Here is a 23936-nt window from a genome sequence, read left to right on the forward strand (position 1 = left end):
GGTGATCCCTGGCCTGCTGCATGCCAGTCAGTACTTGTATTTTGAACAGCTAAAGTTGTGTCTGCACATCTGGCATTAAGTCAAGTCCATTCAATGTGGTTTCTGGACTCCACCAACGGCATGTCTAGTCACCTGTCCTGTTTATGATTTTCGTGGCAAACCTATCAAGGAACGGTCAGAATTGGAGATCATCCAGTTTGGAAGCCTAAGGACTGTATCATTACTGTTTGTGGATGACAATGTTCTCATCTCTTTATCAGAATGTACTCTCAGGCAGTGTTTCTTTACTGGGGCTGTGATGAGAATCAGCAACTACAAATAAGGTCAAATACTTCCCCTGAAAAAAGTGAGGTTTCTGCTCAGATAAGGGGTTAACAACTGCACCATGTGAAAGAGCTAACGTACTTCAAGGTCTTGTTTACAACTGAAGGCAGAGACGAATGTGAGATTGACCAGTCAATTGGTGCAGCGACAGCAGTTTTGTGAATATTATACTGGATCATGAAACAGGTATTAAATACTCAAAGTTTTCACTTTACCAGTTAAACATCTTCCCAATCCTCACTCATGGCCACTGACCAAAAGAATGAGTTCACTAGTACAAGAGGCTGAAATGCTGGATTCATTTGACATGAGCCACCCCATAATCAGTGGATGGCCAAAGACTTGCCCACACAGTGAGTGGGTTACAATCAGATGGGATCCTAAAGACCTGAAACATATCACCAGTTGGAACCCAGATGATGAAGTAATTGTTATGCACCTAGAAGCAACATGCACATACAGTATGCATCAATACAGTGCCACAGGAGAATATAATCATTTTTTAACTTCATTTAAAAACACTGGAAATAATGTTCGAAAAAAGTAAAAGAGAAAGGAACAATTGTTAGCCAAACAATTACACATATAGCTTCAATAGTAAAACTGGATAAAGTCAGGTACAAACATTTGTAAACTGTGGAATTGTATATGTTTCCTACAATAGTGCCCATGAAGTCACTTTATTATGTTCTAGTGTTCTAACATTACAACATCTTATGTTAAGTACACTAGAATAACTAATGTTCTAAAGTGAGTCTGATTGACTCTGATTACATTTCCTCCTGGCTATGAAATCTTGTAGTTATCCTGACTTTGATCTACATTCTGAACTTTTTAAAAAATTTGTTTCACATCTTCATAGTTTCAGCCATTGGCTTGTTATTTTGATTTTGTGAGTTCCCCAGAATCCCTTTTCATTTTAAACTGCTAATACCCAGTGCAGGTAGTACAATATGAAGTTCATCAAAAATTCACACATTCTAACCCTGCTATCAAGCAGACACATAACAGGGCACAATTAAAAGGTTCTAAAGTGGGGTCATTGAGGTTAAACAATGAAAAAGTTGTGTATTCAAATGACTTCTTAAAAATAAAATACCTCTTGTAAGCAAACAGCTCCTGCTATTGTGATTGATGTTTTTGTTTATCTTTTTTGTTTATCTTTTAGCCCAAAAAACACCTGTACTGTATATATTTTCTGGAGTTTTCTTTTCTCCCTTTGATGCATTATTTTAGGCTTTATTCAACTTGAGTGGTCCAAAAATTTGACTAAGGTCAGACATTTACAGTTGACTCTACATTTCAAACACATAAAGGGCAAGAGTTCAAAGCGTGGTCTGCAGAATCATGGTGATAATCACAGTAACAGAGCAAAGTGACAACTAAATCATTCATATATAGTAGTTAGTTTATTATTTATGTATTCCTAACAGACTGAAGTCTTACCTTCATGCCCCTAAATGAATTCGACACTGTTATTTTCAAGAGGACTAGCTCTAAAAGTGCCACCATGGAGCATTACATCCTATTTCTTTGCAGACAATGCCAGTTTTACTTCAGTTCCACTCCTTCCTACGTTGTACATATTTGTTTGCAGTGATAGAACAATTTCAAGCTTTCTTGACACTCTTCAAACATTGTCTTTCTCCAGTTCAGTTGTTCTCCAATAATGCTCATCTTTCCTTTAAATTATTTTCATTGCCTGCCTAGAAAGGGTATCCTTTCATTTCATTCAGCTAATGTTACTTACACCACTTATGCTACATCAATGCTGTCAGGCTGGTTCCTGATGCACTGGCTTTAGGACTGGGATAGTTATTACAGATGACTGGTGTACTGTGGCTCAAATGAAATGACTGGCTAAAGTGTATGGGGTAAAGACTGGAGTTTTCGGCCCAGGAGCCCAGTGTTGATGAGTGGTTTAGGGAGCTCTCCCTTGGTGAACATAAACTGACTATACTGGCTGAAATCCCAATCTCTGAAATACAAATTCAGTAATGGTGTTTGGGAATCTTTAGACTTTTCAGAAAAATAATTGTAGTGAAATAAAAGTTGTAATTAAAACATGGAATTATGCTAAGAGTAACTGTTGGCCACAGGTGGTCTGCCAGTTTGTTGTCATTAGTAGAGTGATCCTTTGAAAAATTTTGAGAGCTACTGTACTAATAGGGTCTACAAAAATTGCAACACAAGCATAGTGACACTATATTCTCTTTTCTTGTAGTCTCCTTTTGCCTCTTTATAAGTCATTACCTCTTATTAAAATCTAGCTTGTTCTAGAAAATATCTTAAAATTTTGAGTTTCTTCTGCCTACATATCCAATGACCTTTTTGGCAGTGTTCTTTCATATGTATCCTGCAGTTTAATTGTGTTTATATGTAAAACTAAAGATTATCAAAAATATTTTTTCCAGTTATATCCCAGGCATCCACAGAGAACTGGGTAGGCTCATGGAGACCACATAAACCAAGGGGACCGATTGCAGCACACTATAGCAGTCCAGGGCCAAAATATGGACTCCCAGGTTCTACAGGTATGAGGTCAGCATTGGTAACAAACACTAAAGAATTCTCTTTTTCTAAAGAGAGACATGGTATATCTCACACTGACAAAAAATGTGATTCTGACTAAATGGGTTTCCTGATAGTGGAAAAAAAAATAACTACAAGCAGATAGTTCTGTGAGTTACTAAATTAAAGTAGAAATTTTTAGGGAAAAAAGTTTAACAGGATTATATTCAATGGTGTAAAAACTGAAATGTTTAATTCTGATATTATGTATATATTCTAAATCTCAAAATGCTTGCGCATTTAATAAAGTTACCTGGTTGTGTGTACAGACCTTAAATGACAATGTAATACCATTTCTTATATCGCTTATAAATACCAGATATAATACCGTTTCCATGACCTACAAATGAGTTGTACTTTATAAAGGTTGTTTATTAACTTTATTTCAGGCAGGTTGTTTTTTAACATACTGTTTTATGATGAGAAATAGTTTCTTTTGAATGTTCCCATATAAGTCAAGCAATCTTGATACATTATTTTATTATTTTTAATTTTGTAGGAACTCTTAATCATGATCCCAGAAAACACCAATTCCCTGCATATACTTTTGGACTTCGTCACTGTGCACTCAGAAGGGAGTGCTCTCCAGGCCCAACATATTTCATACCACCTTGCATCACTCGGACTGGAAAGGAAGGTGTCCCCTCCTATTCATTGTATGGACGTCACAAGGAGTTCAACAAATTTCGGACTCCTGGTCCTGGTGAATAGCCTTTTGTAATTTCATGAAAAAATCCAACAATCTATTTATAGCAATGGTAACTGAAAATATAAAAAATAGAAAGTTATTTTTGCAACCAAAACAAACTTTATTAATAGTGTCCAAATCTTAAAAATTAATATGTTTCATTTTTAAATGACTTAACAGTTGTGTATATTCTCGTTTTAGGGCAATACTATCCCGAACATTCTGGGAAGAATGTATTTACAACAGCTCCAGCATACACCATGGGTTCAAAATGTAAAGGATTTAAAAATGAACAGACTCCAGGTATCTTAATACATTTTAACTATGAAATGTTTAAGTAAATCTAAACAATTATTTTTTAGCGTTGTTAATTACTATGAGAAGTTCATATTTAAAATATCAGCTTTTAGTTTCTGGGGCTTTCCAATTAAATACTACTAATTCTGTTCCATTCCAAAACCAAAATGAGAAATTTCATTCCTGAGAAACAGTACTGAAGGCTTATGGAGTGTACAATTCTCTAAATTTACAATAAGATTGTTGCTTTATAAACATCCTAAAACCTCTGTCACATGAGCCACATGTTCTTAAATATGGGAATATAAAAATATTATCCATATATACTAATATATAAGTAACCCTGAAATTGTCATTTACAAAAAACTGAACACATGGTTTCAGGTAAACCATATTAAATAAATATATATCCATAATGACCAGTAAAAGTATTAAACAGCTGTTTTCCACTCATTCCCTTTTTCAATGCAAATCAAATTACGTACATGATGAAGATGAAATTTAGTAAACACCGTGGATCTAATTTTCTGATTAGTGATAAAAGAAATCAATGGAAAGAGATAATTAGTTTTAACTATATTTTAATTATATCATAGTAATCAAATCAGCGATGAAGAAAGAAATCTTTATTGAGAAAAAAATGGAACCAGCTCTAACTAAACTGCACAAAAGTCTAAACAATCCATTTTTTTACATTTTTAGATAAAAGCCCCCCTGCATTACTTTTGATTCAGGTCTAGAATTTGCACAGAGATTCTTCTTTGGAATGGGAATACTAGGAATTAGATCAATTGCACAAATATATTCATGGTATAGAGGAAGTTCCAGACTTTTGCTTATTGAACACATCCCATAGTCACTATACTGATGAAGCAAAATTTCTGCAAAGAAACATTGAAGTTGCAGATGTAGAAATTACCAGAAATGGTTAAGTTAAAACAACACACTTTTATTGATAGTCAGAAACAATTCAAACAAAAATTCCCCAAACCATCACAACAAAAATAGTATGCTTTGTCTAGCTCACTCTCACTTATTTTTTTCTTTTTTAGAACCTTTAGTTCTTGATAGTACTTTTGTTATTTTTTTAAATTAATTATTTATTTTTAAAGTCTAGGGAATGTTCTTATCATAAAAATTAGAGCTGAGGCGAGTAAACCAATATGTGCATCAAATTCATCCTGTTCAGCCTGCTTAATTTCACTCTATTTAACTAACCATTTCAATATCTATAGTAACTGATCCAAGAATATGTTCTAACAGAAAAGAATAGGAAGATAAACTTTGTAAAGTTATGAGGAGATATATACGGCAAATACATTTTTGTAATAACACAAAAAAGGTAAAACCATAACAGAAGAAATCTTAGTTCAAAACAAGCGGAGGTCCATCCATCCATTTTCCAACCCGTTGAATCCGAACACAGGGTCACGGGGGTCTGCTGGAGCCAATCCCAGCCAACACAGGGCACAAGGCAGGAACCAATCCCGGGCAGGGTACCAACCCACCGCAGGACACACACAAACACACCCACACACCAAGCACACACTAGGGCCAATTTAGAATCGTCAATCCACCTAACCCGCATGTCTTTGGACTGTGGGAGGAAACCGGAGCGCCCGGAGGAAACCCACGCAGACACGGGGAGAACATGCAAACTCCACGCAGGGAGGACCTGGGAAGCGAACCCAGGTCCCCAGATCTCCCAACTGCGAGGCAGCAGCGCTACCCACAAGCTATGATCAAAGTCTTTATTAGCAGAAGAAACCACTAGCTAAACCCCACATTTGTGTTTCTTTGTTGAAATATATACATATTACATAATGTAGTACTGACATGTAATATTAGTATAATATACAAGGTGAGTCAAAATTATGTTAACATATGAATAGCAGAAACAATTTATTCACAAAACATACTTCATATGTGCAAGATGATTTACAGGAATGTCTCAACCTGTTCGCAATCAGGTTCATATGATCATATATGGCACATAAATTGTCCACAAAAAATGAATATAAGTATATACATAGCAGTAACCTTAGTGTTAACATAATTTTGACTCACCCTGTATAATAATGACCTCTTCACATCACATGATGCAACTTCCTATTGTGATGCATTTAGTAAAAGAAGGCCTCTAAAGAAACAACTCTTCACAAAATGGAGTCACCCTTCACCTTCCGAAACAGGAAAACAAAATGGCATCACATTAAATAAAATAATGATAAAAGTATTCACACGTTCAAACTTATTTTTATTTTTTTTAATTCATTTTAGTGATTAACAACAAATAACTGAACACTCACAAATTTCTTTTATTTTCTCAAAAAAAAGTATTGCTTGATGATGGACTTTAATAATAACTAAGAAACCAAGAACTAAAACATATTGTAATCTTTTTAGTTAGCCAATAAAAAGTGTCATTTTGCTCACTAAGAAAATTTCAGAAAATGTACTAAAGGAAGGACTGGGCTTTTCCCAAATTAAGAACTAAATTCTTACTCAATTAAGTACAAACCTAAAACCACAACAAATTGCTGGCCCCAAACACTTCAATGTTGAATTTGGTTTGGTTAATGCAATTTATTAACAAACATTCTAAATAGTCTGTGGTACCCTGAACGAAGTAACAATGAGTTATAAAAACAACAATTTGATTATCCAAACATTAAGTAAGGAGCTACAGGCAGAAAAATCCAATGCCTCAAGAAAGAAACAGAGACCACAGTCATTTCATAGGGTAGACACAGATGATTGCACAGATGGAAATACACCCCTGTGGGCTCAATTAAAGAAAGAAAGAGCATTAAAAATTAATTAATAGAAAACAAAGTAATTAAAAAAGGACAAAGTGGTTAAAAAGACAAAAAAAGTATTCAGTAAATAATAAAAACATCTAATGCTTGCAAAAGAAACTCCAGCGAGATCTTATATTGGCCCTAAACCTGGCTTGTTACCACAGGAAGAGAAAGTTAAGGATTTAATTGGGCTTCACCCCTTAACAATTGCAGATGCTGTCCTCTATGTATTTTTTCCCTGTTACCGACCCTGCTCTAGCCCATCCTCCTACACATTTTTGCAGTTATATTAAAATTATGTAGAATCTATTATGTCAGGTATCTAAAAAAATCAGATACATGCAGAAAGTCTAAAAGGAGCAGGTGCTAAATTCATGCTAAGAAAGGTACACATTACTCTGAAGAGAATTTATAACAAAATGAAGTAATTCATTGCACATTGACTGCTTCTGATTATAAAGTCAGAACCTAGATGAGGTCAAGAGGGTGGGTCTCCATTTCAAAAGTAAAGGGCGCAAAAGACTCTGAAGCAGCACTTGAAGTATAAAGAGCAGGTGCTAGGTAGGTCCCTTAGCCACAGTTCCATATGATTCCTCTTCCTCTCTGAATTGTGCTTCATTAAAATGTGTTGCCTGTTGATTCATCAATTGCTTGGATAAATGATCAGCCTGACTGATATCATCTATCACCTGACTTTGCATATTATCTAACAAGATATGAACAGAATATGCGGCAGTTGCAACTAATAGAGGTACCTGTTTCACAGATTCTACAATATTTTCCATTATTACTAGTAAATTCTGATAAAATGCCTATAACACACTCCTTTAGCTTTATCATACTTGGCCAGTATTCATGTAGCTTGGAAGGAGGCCCTTGTTGATTATTCTTGTTGCATTAGTTTGCCTTCTAAGGCTTGATTTTCTGGAATTGGCCCTCAGACTGTTGCGGATAAGATTCATAAGCTGCCAAGGTTCTGAAAATAGTGGCACCACACATTGTACTCTTATGAGAGTGACTGTTTCATTGCAGATCAGACTGGTCAGCTGAGAATTTCAGAATGATGGCATTATAAAGATGCACTTTTCAGTCCATTCATCACTGAAATGATGATCCCCTGTATCAGGGTCAGCCCATTAGAAACAGACTCCATATGCTAAGCTGCCTACACGTTGTGACAGATAGGGGGCGCTGTCATCCTATTGAACCCTCAGACCAGACGTTAGACACCAGATAAAAATCCAAATATCGACTTTATTATAATAATACAGTGCACAAAGCACTCTCCACTCCACAATACACAATAAACAATCACTAATCAATACAATACTCAATAATCCTCCACTCCCAGCAGCTCAGTCATCCTTCCTCCCAACTTGGCTTGCTGGTGGGATTTCCCAGAGTCCTTTTATATATCTTAACCCGGAAGTGCTTCTGATTCCCCAGTCCATGCGATTCCCCAGCACTTCCGGGTCAGGTGAAAACTCCTCTTTTTCTTCAGCCCAGACGTACGTCATTTCCTCTGTCCCTGTGACTAGGACGTACTTCCAGGTTATAGTGCAAATATAAATCCTTATGACTCCCTGCAGTGTCCTCTGGAGGCCCCCATGGTATCCAGCAGGGCTGTGAAGGAAAGTCCAAGGTCCATGATGCCCTGCTGGAATTCGGGTCATCTCCACGTTGCAGGGAGGGCTCCATCTGGCGGCTTTGGGGTATTGGCCATGGTAAGCTGGTGACCATATTCCACAACATAAATAGATCTGATTGGTCTGTGTGCTATGAGCACCAGACTCCATAATAAGAGACCATGTATGGACTGTAACATAAATCCACATTTGAGATCTAGTTTTAACCAAAAGAATTACAACAAGTAAGTAAAAACAAACTATTCCTGTCACATATTCTTAAAAACTGTGGAGTTGAGGCTGTGACAAAGGAAAGCTTTGTGTATAGTATTTGCACAGGGTAAACCATTGGGAATAAAATGAACTAGCCAACCCGCGGCATCACCGCATAATAATGCCGCTTTTTAAATGATTTTTAAGCATGGGGAAAAAAATGAACATTTGAAAAATCCGTAATTTAATAAACCACCAAAAAAAGTAACATTGCAACAATGCATGCTATGAACCAACATACAATCATTGTTCAGTATGCACAGCCTGCTCAAGTGCCCGCCCCCAACGCTTTTGTCTCTGTTACAGTCCACATGCACCTCTGAGCCACGTTGTCTTTTCATTGGTCTTTGCGGTTCCGGCTGCTTTTCTATATATAATCCACCAAGTCACCTGACCATGGTAGTAGCGTTTGGTGTCAGTGTACAAAGGGCAGGGACGTAATCAGTGTGAGCGTATGACCCGCACTTACTGGGAATTCCTCGTTCGTGGGGAACAATTGCAAGCCCCGATCTCTATCACGAATAGGGTTCAACGGCTTACGCACGCCTCTTGGCGCCGGGTAGACACACGTTGATCCATTCAGTGTAGCATGCGTGCAGTACCGGACATCCAAGGGCATCACAGACCTGTTAATGTTCAGTCTCACATGGCTGAAAGCCACTTGTCCCTCTAAGAAGTTGGATGCCGACCTCTCTTTTGTCCCGTAACTATTTAGCAGGAGGGAGTCTCGTTCGTTATCGGAATTAACCAGACAAATCGCTCCACCAACTAAGAACGGCCATACACCACCACCCACAGAATCGAGAAAGAGCTATCAATCTGTCAATCCTCTCCGTGTCCGGGCCAGGTGAGGTTTCCCGTGTTGTAGTGCTGGGCGGTATACCGGTTCATACCGAAAACCGTTTTTTATTTTTTTTATGATATGGATTTTTCTTATGCCGCAACACCGGTTTAAATTGCCTAAATGACGTTCGGAACGTGGCGCAGCGGGAAACTGTTCAAGTGGGGACGTTTTTCACTGCTACACCGCTAAACACAGATTTGTTGCACTAGGGCTCTTTTTCACTGCTACACCACCAAATAGTGGGCGATAGCATAGGTATGCCGTGCGGTGAAAATGGACAGAGCATTCCGAAACTGAAGCTGACGATAAAGTTGAACATAATGACACAGAAGAAGTTTTGCCGAAAAAAAAGGAATCACATCCGTTTCCTGGAGATACTTTAGTTTTAAAAGGTCAGATGTGTAAATACTGTTTCTATACTACTGGATAACACTGCAAGCCAAGTTGTATTTGTTTTTGTACTTGCTAGTGTATGTTTTGCTTGTATTGATCCTGCGATGTGCTGGCGACTCGTTAAGAGATGGGCGCAACTCTGAATGGATGGCATAATTAAACATGTATAACGAAGATATTTTTAAAGTTCTGAACACTGCGTTGGCTAAGTTAATAACTAGTTTTAATTTCACAAAGACGTTTATCTGTGCGGTGATTGCTGCAGGCGCCTGCTCTTAGTGCGGAGGAAGTCAGTTTAAGAAGCGTAGTGATTAACGACTGGGTCGGGGAACACTTAACACAAAGTATTTGATGTGCTGCATTAACTTGTGACGGGGTTTGAGAAAATCTAGTAAATTAAACATTGATTTTAGGATGAAGTTTAGTTTACAACATTCTACTTTAATTGTAAAATAAACTATGAGAATAAAGTGGAAATGTCGACTTTAATCTTGACATAGTCAACATGTCGAATTTATTCTCGACATATAGTTTGTTTTTTTCTTCCGTGTCCATATTTTTTCTTCTTCACAGTGGCCCTAATGCGCTTCCATAGGGCTATACCACAAACAGCATTATAAATGCAAGTTGCAGTTTTTATTATTTATGTATATAGCTTAGCTTGAAGCAAGGTCCATATTAATGCAGTTTGCCTAAATGATGGTACAGTTGGTAAGATGTCATCACCAAGTTGCACTTGTTTTATTTTATTTTAATTTGGTGAATACTGTGTAATGCACCTGGGCTTGAAGCCTTGAAGGAATGGTGCAGCTATCAGTAATACTAGTATGTATTTTATTGTTGTTATTTATTAGTTTAAATATTATGCAGTTTAATGATGGTAAAATTGTTTAAAAAGTCACTTGAACGTGTCAGTGGACAGAGATTGTTAACATTAACAGAAAGTGTAGTTGGTTTACAAGAAATATTTACTATTTATTCCTTTTCTAAGAGGTGTTCAGTACAATCCAACTTTTGACAAACACCTCTGGATATTTTACTAAGTCTAAATGCCTCTTTGGATGGTTGAAAATATGTTGTCAAAATCATAGTTTAAGCTTTTGCAAAATTTGTTCAATTAAAGGTTCTATATTTTGACTGCATCTGTCATGCAATGTGATTCCTTCTCTTTAGTGCCACCCCCTTGAAAACTATCACTTTATGGGGCCATGCAAACCTGGATTAATACTTGTGTGCACATTAAAATGTCTTTTTGTACGATGTACAATTCTCATAACAGTCTAATAGGTTATTCTTAGCCAGTCTACTGCAGTTATTGCAGTGGAAAATGTGGTTAACATTCACTCATGCATGGGGGAAAAAAATACCGTCTAATACCATGAAACCGGCAGAATTTAGAAAAATACCGCCCACCTCTACCGTGTTGAGTCAAATTAAGCGAAAGGCTCCACACCTGGTGGTGCCCTTCCGTCGATTCCTTTATGTTTCAGCTTTGCAACCATATTCCCCCCGGAACCCAAAGACTTTGGTTATCCGGTTGGCTGCCCGGCGGGTCATGGGAATAATGCCGCAGGATCGCCAGTCGGCATCGTTTATGGTCGGAACTACGACGGTATGTGATCGTCTTCGAACCTCCGACTTTCGTTCTTGATTAATGAAAACATTCTTAGCAAATGCTTTCGCTCTCACTCGAATTGTTGGTGGGTGGGGCTCTGTGAGTTGGCGGGCGTGGCTCTGTCGTGCATGTGCCATGGTCAGCTGCTTAGTGAATTGTTGGTGGGCGGGGCTCTGTGAGTTGGCGGGTGTGGTTCTGTCTTGCATGTGTCTTGCTTGCCATGGAATTAGTGAATTCTTAAGAGTTGGTGGGCGTGGCTCTGTGAGTTGTCGTTGTATCCCACGGTCTTAGAGTTGGTGGGTGGGGTGCTGGTAACAGTCAGGTGGGCATGCGGGCAGGCGTTCTCGTCCCATGCTCTTAGAGTTAGTGGGCGGGTCTCTGTGAGTTGGCGGGCGTGGCTATGTCGTGCATATCCCATGGTTGTCTTGCGTGCCCTGTCGGCTGCTTAGTGAATTATATATATATATATATATATATATAGATAGATAGTCTTGAGCTTTGAAGGCTACATAGGAAACTAATCTGGTTATTCAAAATTAGCAAAGGCATCAATAAAGCTGATCAAGCATAATTCCTTTGAAGCACTTCATCACAACAATGCATCTTGGGAATATGACATGAACTACTGAGATATGTAGTTGAAGCGAAAATATTGACAACTTCTGAAAGGTATCCAGATGAGGTACTTAGGCATTACCTATTAGCTAACTAAACAAGCTGGATAGACTGGACATTCTTTGCTTGCTTGCCAGAATCTAATGATGAGCAAAAACAAAAAGAAATTAAAAATAAACCACAATATCCATGTGCCTGAGCGGCTGAAACATTCTAAAGATTCAGCTCAGCTATTGCTGGAGTTGGAAGTACTACTTGGACCTCCTTAGGCTCCACATGTACAGGGCAGGGCAGAGCACCAACACCACCTTATAAAAACAATTTAACAAAAAAAATAATAAAATTATAAAAGTACAATGACAAAACAAAACCAAAAACAGATTTAATAACTTAATATACGAAATAAACCAAAAATAAACTTATGCCAATGCAGCGACCCTGGCCGAAACATAAACTGTTGCCGGGGATGGAGTTTTAAAAGTCATACTGTGTGTCATTACTAACATGGCTATTTAAATACTGGAATTTCATGTATACAAGAAACCAGGACTGCGGTGGGTTGGCACCCTGCCCGGGATTGGTTCCTGCCTTGTGCCCTGTGTTGGCTGGGATTGGCTCCAGCAGACCCCCGTGACCCTGTGTTTGGATTCAGCGGGTTGGGAAATGGATGGATGGATGGAAGAAACCAGGATCACAGAGCCCTAAATAAAAAACATATTCTTAAGAGTTTCTAATGGAAATACAGTTTACAAAATAATAACAATCAACTAACAACTGTGAGTTTAGAGTAACATTGTGCTCTGGGCATCTGATTTCTTGATCTCCCAGTACTGACTTTCACTTCGTCTTAGGTCCACATACCATCTACTAATTCTTTTACCAGAATAAATCTACCTTGTCCTGTTACAGGCAGAAGAATGATTAATACTGCATACCAACATACACTTGATGGGTATGACATAAGTCAGATTTGTCCAAACCTTGCTGTCAGCAATGGAAGACAAGGAGAAGAGAACAAAAGACTGAGAGCAAGTCATGTTCTTGCAGAGATCAAAACCAGAGAATTAAATGAAATCAAAAGGACATATTCAAAGGGTAATGAAAGAACAAAATCCTAGGTACAATATCAAAAGAAAACTCCTGAAAATTACCACTAAGGACAGATGTATGGTATGGTATGCTTTATCCAAGGATCGATACCAGCACTTAAGTCACTGTCATATTTATGCTAGAAGACATACTGACAACATCCTTCACAGCAAAAGCTTTCATAAGCAAACCGAAAACATATTCCATATAGTGCCAGTCAAAATGGCACAATGGAAAAAAGATAAAAACAAGCTGGTAATATAATTATACCCATTTGAAACAGTTTAAAAGACACACAAAAGACATATTTGGAAACTTCATATTCCAAAACCATTGGCAAAATGCAGGCGAAGAGGTGGTTAAGAGTGGACACCAAGCCCACTCTGACTAAGGGATGCCAAGTATTATCAGGTTTTAGAGTGAGATCAGCAAAACTCCCAGCAAAAATTTTCGGGGATTCTGCATAAGTTAATTATTTTGTTTGGATGCTTTTATTTTTCTATGTGACTAAAATGATATTTATCAATCAAATATTTAAAAGGTGCTCGTAAACGGCAGTGCATTATGACTATTTATACATATACTGTTCACAATCTGGGCACAGGCAGATTAAATGGCTTGCTCAGGGTTACAGGATGACTCATGCTCCAGCAATAACCGCACACTGTCTACATTGCTAGGACCCCTTTGATTAAAACTGTAATTATTAAAAGGAAGTGGATGCATCAGACACTGGACTTGGCAAAGTACCTACAGATTTTCAAATACAAATACAAATTCAGCACTGTTTTTGAGTGTAATAAAATGCAATAATGAAAATCCAAACACTAATAACTGAAACCTCATGGTCAAAAATAGAAACTAGGTACAGTCGATTCCTGTTAATCGGACCACATCGGGACGCGATCATTTTGGTCCTAATAACCGGCTGGTCCAATTACACGAACATGCCCTATACATGTGCAACCAAGACGGGACGTGCTATAAGTAACATATTAAAATGTCATTATGACTTTTATTGTGCTGCATACATGTATGGCGAACGTACAAACAAGGACTACGTACATGTACAAGTTGCTTACAACTTTGTTTATTGAAAAAGAAATCTACAAATTCTTCGAAACGATCTACACGACACTCAGCATGCGAAGCACAAAAAAAGGTTACATTACCAAATTCCAATCAACGTTTGAAGAACTTGTCTAGTGTGATCTGACGCATTCTGTTGACGCACTGCACTTGACCTTTGATAAAAGCATAAATTCTCCTGGGGAGCCCAGGGATTCTCCCGATGTCGCTGACCCGCTTTACATCCACTTTCCGCGGGCGACTTGTGGCTTCTTTTTCTTATTCCCTGTCACGTTCTTTGGTCCAATTAAATGGAATTTTGGTCCAAATAAGCGAACAATATTAGGCTTATGTAATATGATCTATTTCGGTTCTTTAGGATTCAGTCCGAATAAGCGGCTGGTCCGATTAACCGGTAGTCCAATTAACCGGAATCGACTGTATTTAAAAACGACAGAACATATAAGTCTAAAATCATATTAATGTACTACACAAGGATAGAAATAGAAAGTCAACCAACCAAGGCAGTCTCAACTGGGGAAAAGAAGGATCATAATAAAATTAAAAAAAGAAAAAAACAGTGCAACAAGGCAGAGCTCATGAGACCGAATTTGCAAACATAGACCAGATTTCTGCCACTGCAAGAGAGGGGGCAAGCAGAATAAAAAAATAAAGGACTACTAGTGCCTAAGAGGGAAAAGCCAGATGCACAAACAATAAGAATATAGCATTTGGCCAGTTGCGCAGGTTAGAGAAGATAAAGATCATTTAGTAGCTGTCAAGAATGGAGTTTGATTAGCTATGAAAAATGAAGAACTGTAGAGCCAGTGACTGATTAAACAGACAAGATTAGGAGAATAGTAGTGATCAGATGTGCTCATCCACACAAGTGACAAATGAACAGAAAGGGGACAAAAGCAACAGCTACCACAAGGCTGCCTATCCAGTAGCTGTACTGCTTTCTGAACCACACCCGGCACCCACTTTAAGGACATGTGTGGATTATGAGATACTTGATGAGTACTGGTTCAGAGCAACATGAAACAGAAAACAAATATGGTCAATTCTACAGCAAATATGGACAACTGATCGCCAAAGACACAAGAAAGCAGCCTTAATGATTTTATGTGCTGTTGTCTCAGATTGTGAATATTCGCTTTGTATACTCCTATGTCCCAGAATACCGTTATCTCTTTCCACTCCCAAACACATACATAAGGTTAATTCCACATAGGTTATGTGTGATTGTGAATGTGATTATGTGCATGAGTGGGCTGTACAATGGTTTGTGCCTGATGATGCCAGGGCAGGCTCTACAGTAATCCCCAAAACCCTGAATTGGTTTAAGTGGATTTGAACAATTCAATGTCAAATCAAACAGAAAATGATAAAACAAAGTTTTAACAATTAAAGAAGAATGAAAAACAGATAAAGTAATTTCCTTTCTTTTTTCAAATTTTAATTTCATCTAATATATTAGTGTACATTACCTAAATATATCATAGGCTTAAACTGTTTGGTAGATAAATTCAAAAGAAACCTAGAGAATACGAATAACAAAATCCCAGAAAGGGCTATATTTAATTAGAAAGAAAATAAAAAAATTTGGTAAAAGAGTAAAAATGAATTCATAGACAAATGAACTTCTGTCAAAGCTCAGGTCAGTCCATTATTTATTAGAAAACAAAATACAAATCCAAAGCCATAGTACCTTAATAGAGCTGTCCCTTTAAAACTCATTCTATGTCCATGTTACAGCATTTGTAAATGAAAATGATCTCTGTCCACACTTAGCATTTTCACATCATTTACTAAAACAACCAAAAACTCACTGGGCATTCGAGTATCAGTGGAAATAAATCCTTGAGAGGATGGTAGCACCACTGTCCATGGGATTGATCTCTAAATTGTAGTGACCGGTAATTTGTTTGCCTTTTGCGCATATATGTAGCATTCAAGCTATTGTAGGAGGAGAACAGGTGTCCCAGCTGAGAAGGAGGATGGTTTCTTACCCAGACAGGAGGCCAGGGTTGAACAACAGATGTAGTGGCCAGCAGGACAGAAAAATAACCGTGTGTCTGGCCAGCACAATCCTATATCATATGAAATGCAATTTGGATGCATATACTGTAGGTAAGCAACACAACAAGCAGAATGGATAACAGCCACCCCTCTATGTCTGCTATGCTGGAATATTGTTTTCTTCTATGAAGGGTGACCAATCAGGGAATGAAATGTGGTAATAAGCAAGATCCAGTCAGGGAAGGGCTAAGCCAAAACAAATCAGAGCATGATTAGTGTCTCAGTTTTTAAAGCTGTACGTTTTTACCCATCCACCCCACAATGCTGTGCCAGCATTTTCAGAAGTATACTCCAAAGAGGGTTTCCAAAAGTCTCTATTTTTGAGGGCTAAAAACACTGAAATATCTTCGTCGTACATGTAATTATTCTATCTATCTATCCTTCCAGTGTCACGCCAGCCCCAGAAAGAATACAGCACAAGGCTGGAACAATCCTTGAATGGGCGCCAACTCGTCGCTAGCGCTGCAACACCGTGTCCTCAAATGTTTAATTATTAACAATATAGATTATTTAAATAATGTTAAAATTTTATCTGTATAATTTAATAAACATATTGTGCTGCATTTCATTTTAAAAATGATATCGTCATCATATGTAAATACACACTTTATAAAGTGGCTCAGGTTGTGTAATATTATAACTGTATCACAAGTTTACAGTGAGGTAATTGTACTTATAAGTACAAACAGTTCTACCAGGAGCACTTGATGGACTGATTGAGTGCCTTTATAGTTCTTGGGATGAAACAGTTTCTGAACCGTGAGGTCAGTACAGGAAAGGCTCTGAAGCGTTTGCCGTATGAGAGCAGTTCAATAGACAGCATGGCTTAAGCAGCATGTGCTTGATGCTGTATACTGACAATTCTCTTTCCAATCAGCTGCTGTAGGGCTGTGATTCCACACTCAGATACAGTGATATAAATACTCAAGAGTGGTGCAGTGAGAGAAACGGGAGCAGCTGAAAGAAGAAGAAGGTGCAGTGAGAGAAACAACACTAAAGCAGCTATGGTATTTGGAATAGTTCCGTGGACCATCATATTGCTACGGGTTAATTACAATCAGATGCCTTAAACTAATAAATAATATGCGGTTAATTTCAGTGTACATGATAAAAAAGAAGAAACCACACTTGAACAAAAGCACTGCTTTGACGCTGGGTGCCGCCAGTTTGCAAAACAGACGGGAGAACTTGCATACGCCAGGGTTTGTGCTAGCGTGAAAATGTGCATGGCTTTACACCAAGTTTAGGTTCTATACATTGCGATTTGAGTGTGGAAAAGGGAGTATGCAACATTTTTGTGCGTACACACAGTTTATACATGAGGTCCCAGGTCTTAATAGCTTGTATAGTTGCTGCTCAGTAATAAAATTGAAAGTTAGGTAGTGCCATGCCACCTTCTGTTTTAGGTCTGTAAAGTTTCCTTTTGATGTGTGGATGTCTCAAAATCTAAATAATTTCTTTAAAAATTTGTTAATGTGGATGGGGATGCTCTCAAATAGGAAAAGAAGCTTGGGAAGCGTGTTAATTTCCACAGTATTGATTCTCTCTGCTAATATGAGATGGACAGCAGACCATCTGCTCACATCTTGTTTAATTTCTTCCATGGTGATAGCAAACTTCTGTTGGAAGAGATCTTTATATTTATTTGTGATGTTTACACCTAAGTATTTAAACATTTTAAGCAATGTGGACTAAAGGTGCTTCTGGGGCCCCTCCGGTAGTAGGGGTCCAGAAGCTTAAGTTTCATTTGTTTCATAGTAGATCCACATCTGGAGGTACGACAGAAATAGGACTGTCACAGAGACGCAAGCAGCTGTTTAACAGACCTTGAGAGGACAGATTATTGTTCCTTTAAGTAAGGACCACGATCAACATCTGCTGTTTGAGAGATGTCACTTTTCCTCTTTAAGAGGGGTCACTGTCCTCAAAAGCCTTCTTGCCACACCGGTCATTTTCTTTCCTTTGTTGAATCCAACCTGCTGTGCTCCTTTCAAGTTCTTCAGTGCGCATGTCTCCACGCTACCCCCTGCAGAGTCTCACCTGCACCCTCCCTCACAGGTTAAGTTGTTAACAGCAACAACACAAAGCACAAATTTTAACGTTGATTAAACAAAAGTGTCTGAAGCCCTACTGCCATCTGATATCACATGTTGAGGATGATTATTATAGCATGCATTTTCTGCAAAACACATGTTTATATAAATTCATTTAAACACACTTATCAGTTTCAGGACATGCAGACTAATAGCTGCTCCACCTTCACCTTCTTTTTTCATCTCCACAGTTGTAGCGGCATAAGCTGTGCTGTGTCAAAAGGACAAATAATAAAGACGGCTTCCTGATGTGCTCAACCACGGTAAAAACGATACACGAAAATGTCTACCGGTTGACAAATTTCTACCTCTGTCATTTACCACACACCACTAATGTCTACTATAGGTGATTCAACAAAGTACTGATGTGTGGGATAAATTATTAAAAATGCTGGCATTTAAGGGTTAGTATTTTTCATTTTGAGTTATTTGATTGTTTAACATTACCATTTTTGGGAGGAGCTCTGTAAAGAAAAATGTGGAATTGAAAGATAAAATTTCTAAATCCTGTTGTTGCCAGGATGCTGTTGAAACCTGAACTGGATTATGCAGGCTGGACAATGCAAGGATAGTGTTATAATCTCATAGAGAATGCCAGAAGGCAGTTTAAGAATTATGCATCCAACATAATTCATAAAATGTCTTAAACTACGTCTAGATCAGTTTAATCAGGAGAAGGCAAACAGAAGCTAAAAGGCCAAAAGAAAGACAAAAAGCAAAACTTGCAGTCAAAAAAGATCAACAGCAAAATCCCTGCAACCACCTTGGTGGATTTCACCTAACTAGCTATGAACAACAATTAAATGAATCCAATATTCAGATGCCAGATGCTGTACGCTTCCATATCTTGTAGGTGGGGCCTAACGACACAAGACCTTTATGTCACATGTCCAGCAATGGGGATAGCAACTGTAAACAATGTGGCCACCATCAGCAATATTTTTGGTATCATGCATGATCAATGTCCAGCATGCTGCAGATCTCTTTTGCAACTCCTTTCTTGAATATTTACTAAGTTGTTTGTATTGTTGCTTTATCAGAATCAGAAAACTTTATTAATCCCGAAGGAAATTACTTATGTTACAACTTAACAACAGACAAGGAACATGTTACACTAAGAGCAAGTATAAAGTAATCATGTAAATATAAATAGGGTATAATAAATGTAAGTATCAAACTAGAGTGCAGAGTGTTGCACCTTAAGTTAATATTGCACATTCTGAGAACAATTAAGGTTATTCTCATATGAAGAGAAGACAATTTATTACACAAGAACAGAAAGTATGTTGCATATTTCAAGTACTTGAAAAATGTACCTGGATATACCAAAAAAGAAAAAGGGTAATAGCTTAAAGTATAGGTGAGTGACCGGAAAAGGAGTTAGAGTCTGATGGCTGTGGGGAGGAAGGATTTTCTGTGACGTTCAGTGGAGCTCTTGATGCTAGTCAGTCAACTGCTGAAAACGCTCCTCTGTCCAACCACAACACTATGAAGAGGGTGATTAGCATTTTCAATAATAGACCAAAGCCTAGACAACATTATCTGATCTACCACAGTTTCCAAGCTGTCCAGTTTCTCTCCTACCATAGAGGAAGCCTTCTGAATTAGTTTGTTTAGTCTCCTGATGTCAGCCACTTTCATGTGGCATTTATTGTAGAAATTAACTTTAATAAGTTGTATGTTTTTAGAAAGCAGCAGTTATATTCAAACTTTAATTGCATAATTCAGAGGCAGGCTTAATACAAATAGTAATTTGTCAGTATTGACAGATTAATTAGATATCACAACAACTTTACTAAAAGTTTTTTTCACTAATTGTCTTTTTATCCTCATAGGTCCAGCGGCATATTCACTCCCCCCTATGTTGGGACCCAAAGTGGTGAACAAATCATCATCACCTTTTTATTCCATGTCTGGAAAGAGCAATATTGGAAGCTTCTGTGAAGACCTAAAAAAAGTAAAAATTTTAGCAATTAAGATCCTAGGGTGGTGCTCTGGCTTATTGGCCTTGAGGTATCTCAGGGGATCTGGAGCTGGCTCTTCTGACCATCTCTGACTATGCAATAGTGACCACTGTACATGGCAAGCCAGATCCAGCAGAGGTTGACATGAAAATCACCAGCTAACATTAGGAAATGTTTGCTGGATAGAGATGGGAATGGTCAGGAAAAATAACAATGCCAGCATACATGCCGTCTGAGAAGTCTTCACAAGGTTGCTTTTAGCATTTACAGCATAAGCTGAATATAGTATGTCCATAGTCAAGCACCTAAGCAAATTTTTATTATCACATTTCAAGAACTACAAGTAGAAAAAAATAACAACTGGGCCTAAATTATTGACTTTAACCATATTATACTTGAAGACAAATCAGTTTTTCTAAAGAGAAGATAAAAATACAACAGTGAGAGTATAGCAACCTGGATTATAAAACTTTCTGTAATTTATATTTGTAAAAGTATGGATATCCTTCTTCTGAAACACTTTTAAGGAATGGTCTGGTTGTAAATGAAATTTTCTTCCAGGCCTAATTTTAGGATTGAGTTACACCAAAGCCTGAATAAATTTCTATTGTTGCAGAAAAATGCCTTGAATCTTAGAATATATTAAAATACAGTCCAATTATAGAAAATTTGGATTAGTGGTTTATTTAAAGTAATAGTTGCATAGGTGATGTGAATAAATGAATGCTTAATGAAACAAGTAAATTTCAATGAGCACAAGAAGTTGGTTACTGTACATCCTTTTTTCCCCTCAATTATGCAGGTACTCACAAATTTAGCTAAATAAATATAAAATGCCTAGAACCACTGGATATCAAAAGTCTTTATACCCTTATTGAAATCTCAGTTTTTGTGGATGTAAAAGTTGATATCAAGACAGATAATATTAGACCTTTTTCACCTTTACTAAGATCTTGTAACCATCAAGTTTTTTTCTGTTTTTAATTTATCGTCCACTTTTGATACCCACTGTACAGTGTGCATTACGTAAGCAGTAACTTCATTACCTGTATTGTATACACTCTGAATTTTGAAAGTGAAAGATCACATTTGAACTGCAAAGTGGTATTAATTTTTGTAATTAAATTGAAATGGATGGCCATGTCACAATCCTACAAATGTTCACAGTTTAAGCATGATTTAATGAGAATTAATTGATTGAAAATTTTCTCCCAATTAATTTAAACTAGAAGGTGTGTTCCATTTGCAAATAACAGTATATTGCATTAAGCACAACATAAAACTGAACTGTACATGATTGATATACTAAATCACCCACCTACCTGTCCATTTCCTTATAGTCTCCTGGTCCAGCTTCATACACAACAACAGATCTCAATACCTACAAATATAAGTCACCTCAGTTCAGCATGATAGGACGCAATGTCATGCCAGGGGACTCGACAAGAAAACCAGGACCAGGAGCGCACTGCCCAGTGGAAGTAAGTTTTAAACAACAAAAATAAATAACATATCTTTACTGTTTTGCTCATATTTGCCTTTATTATAGTTAACATTCTCATTTTAGAACTATTTCAATATGCAAAAAAAAACCTGACAGCTAAATCTACTGTATTTTTCTCCTTTTAAGCACATTAATACTACTATGTTACAGTATGTGAGAAATGTAACAGTATATGTGCAATAAATACACAGCATTGTGTAAAAGTGCAGAAGGTTGTAGGGAGTCTACAAAAACAATTTTCCATTCATATATACAGGGTGGCGCAAGGAAAAGAGAAATTTTGGAACAAGGCATTGGCAACCCTGGAGCGTCAGCAGTTGTTTGGGACCAATGCGACCTCGTGTAGTACCCCTTGCCTTTAGTTATAATGGAGCAGTGAAGTGGTGTGCAGAGAGCATTCACTGTGAAAGCCTTTTATGAGAATGGGGATAGTGTGACTGCTGCGCAGAGGGAATTTCAGCATCATTGTGTCCTGTCTGCTCATACAATTACAACATGGTTGTGTAATTTCTTTTTTTTTTTTTATTAATTTTATTGTAATCATTCCGTACATATAGATCAATTTTTACAAAAAATAGGACTGAAAGCAAATCAAACCCCACCCCTGAGAAGGAGAGCATGGCCAAAGGAGTAATACTTAAGGCTTGTAAACATGCCTAAATTATTGAGTTTAATAGGGCAAAAAAAGATAAATGGAGAAGGAAATGAAATGCGGAAATATTATTTCTTCTTATTCTAAAATATTATTGACTAGCAAAATACCCGCGCTTCGCAGCGGAGAAGTAGTGTGTTAAAGAGGTTAAGAAAAAAAAAGGAAACATTTTAAAAATAACGTAACATGATTGTCAATGTAATTGTGTTGTCATTGTTATAACTGTTGCTGTCTTTTATATATATATATATAAATATATATATATATTAAATATATAATACACACACACACATAAACATTTATATACATATACATATATATACATATCTACATATACACATCTACATATATATATACACACATACATAAACACACACATAAGACTTACTGACTGAAACGGGCTTTCATTGACAATCATGTTACGTTATTTTTAAAATGTTTCCTTTTTTTTTCATAACCTCTTTAACACACTACTTCTCCGCTGCGAAGCGCGGGTATTTTGCTAGTATATATATATATATATATATACATATACACACATACATGCAGTTTTAATAACACAGAAATCAATATAAACATTAACATCATTATCATATGAGAATATGAAGAAATATATAAGAAGCACTTTTCATATAAATATAAATTATTAAACAGTAAAATCTTCTTCTGTAATTTGCTACCGTGGCAATTTGTGTGTCTGTCCAGGATTTTAAATGACCTGTAGCTCGCAAACCGTTTCACCTATACATTTGAAATGTGGTACACATATAGTACGTCACGTCTACTATCCGCTTTATGGGTGATGATTGTTTTACTCTTTTTATCTTTATTTTATTTTATTGTAGAATCAACTCCTATCTACGCACAGCAGGGCAGCCGTGGGCGGATGCGTATGGTGTATTCACTCCATGTTATCGTGCATTGCGCTGTCAGTGGTATTTTGATAAAAGAATTTGAACAACATATAAGAAGCGTATAAATTATTAAACAGTAAAACATTAACATTTAAGAAGTAAAGTTACATGAAGTACTACTGCAGTGCCTTCGGGTATACCTCATTTTTTGTTTGCCCATTACATGCTTAAATGTATACATTTTTTGGTGCACCTACCCGAGAACACGCGACATATAACCGAGCGTGGGAGAAGCATGGATCTTAAACACGCGTTGAGTTCATCTGCTGGTCTCCCTCGTGGAATAACTGGTAATGTTTGACTAAAATCTACAGCGAGTAAAACAACATTACCTCCTATTTTTTTTTTTACGATCTCTGACATCTTGCTTTTTTCGGTTCAAGGCTTCATAAGCTCTTTTATGTTGTATGGTGTACTTATCCCAAACCATCATCTTTGAATGTTGCAAGACTTTCGCCTTGTATGTAGATCGGGGTAATTACATTCATTGCATTCCTAGTCTGAATCACAATCTGATTGTATGG

The 23936-nt window shown here is 37.3% G+C and overlaps 1 protein-coding gene across 1 annotated transcript in view; it reads left to right on the forward strand.

Annotated features, from left to right (window-relative positions):
* The first annotated feature begins 261 nt into the window (after nt 1-261).
* LOC114660056 (outer dense fiber protein 3-like) overlaps nt 262-23936 on the forward strand; it is a 32455-nt gene continuing 8780 nt past the window's right edge. The window contains exons 1-6 of the mRNA XM_028812591.2: nt 262-346; nt 2739-2858; nt 3395-3598; nt 3785-3886; nt 20214-20335; nt 21683-21823. Of these exons, the coding sequence (XP_028668424.1) occupies nt 262-346; nt 2739-2858; nt 3395-3598; nt 3785-3886; nt 20214-20335; nt 21683-21823 (774 nt within the window). The remainder of the gene's footprint in view (nt 347-2738; nt 2859-3394; nt 3599-3784; nt 3887-20213; nt 20336-21682; nt 21824-23936) is intronic.

Source organism: Erpetoichthys calabaricus, chromosome 1, assembly GCF_900747795.2.
Source record: "Erpetoichthys calabaricus chromosome 1, fErpCal1.3, whole genome shotgun sequence".
Taxonomy (NCBI): domain Eukaryota; kingdom Metazoa; phylum Chordata; class Cladistia; order Polypteriformes; family Polypteridae; genus Erpetoichthys; species Erpetoichthys calabaricus.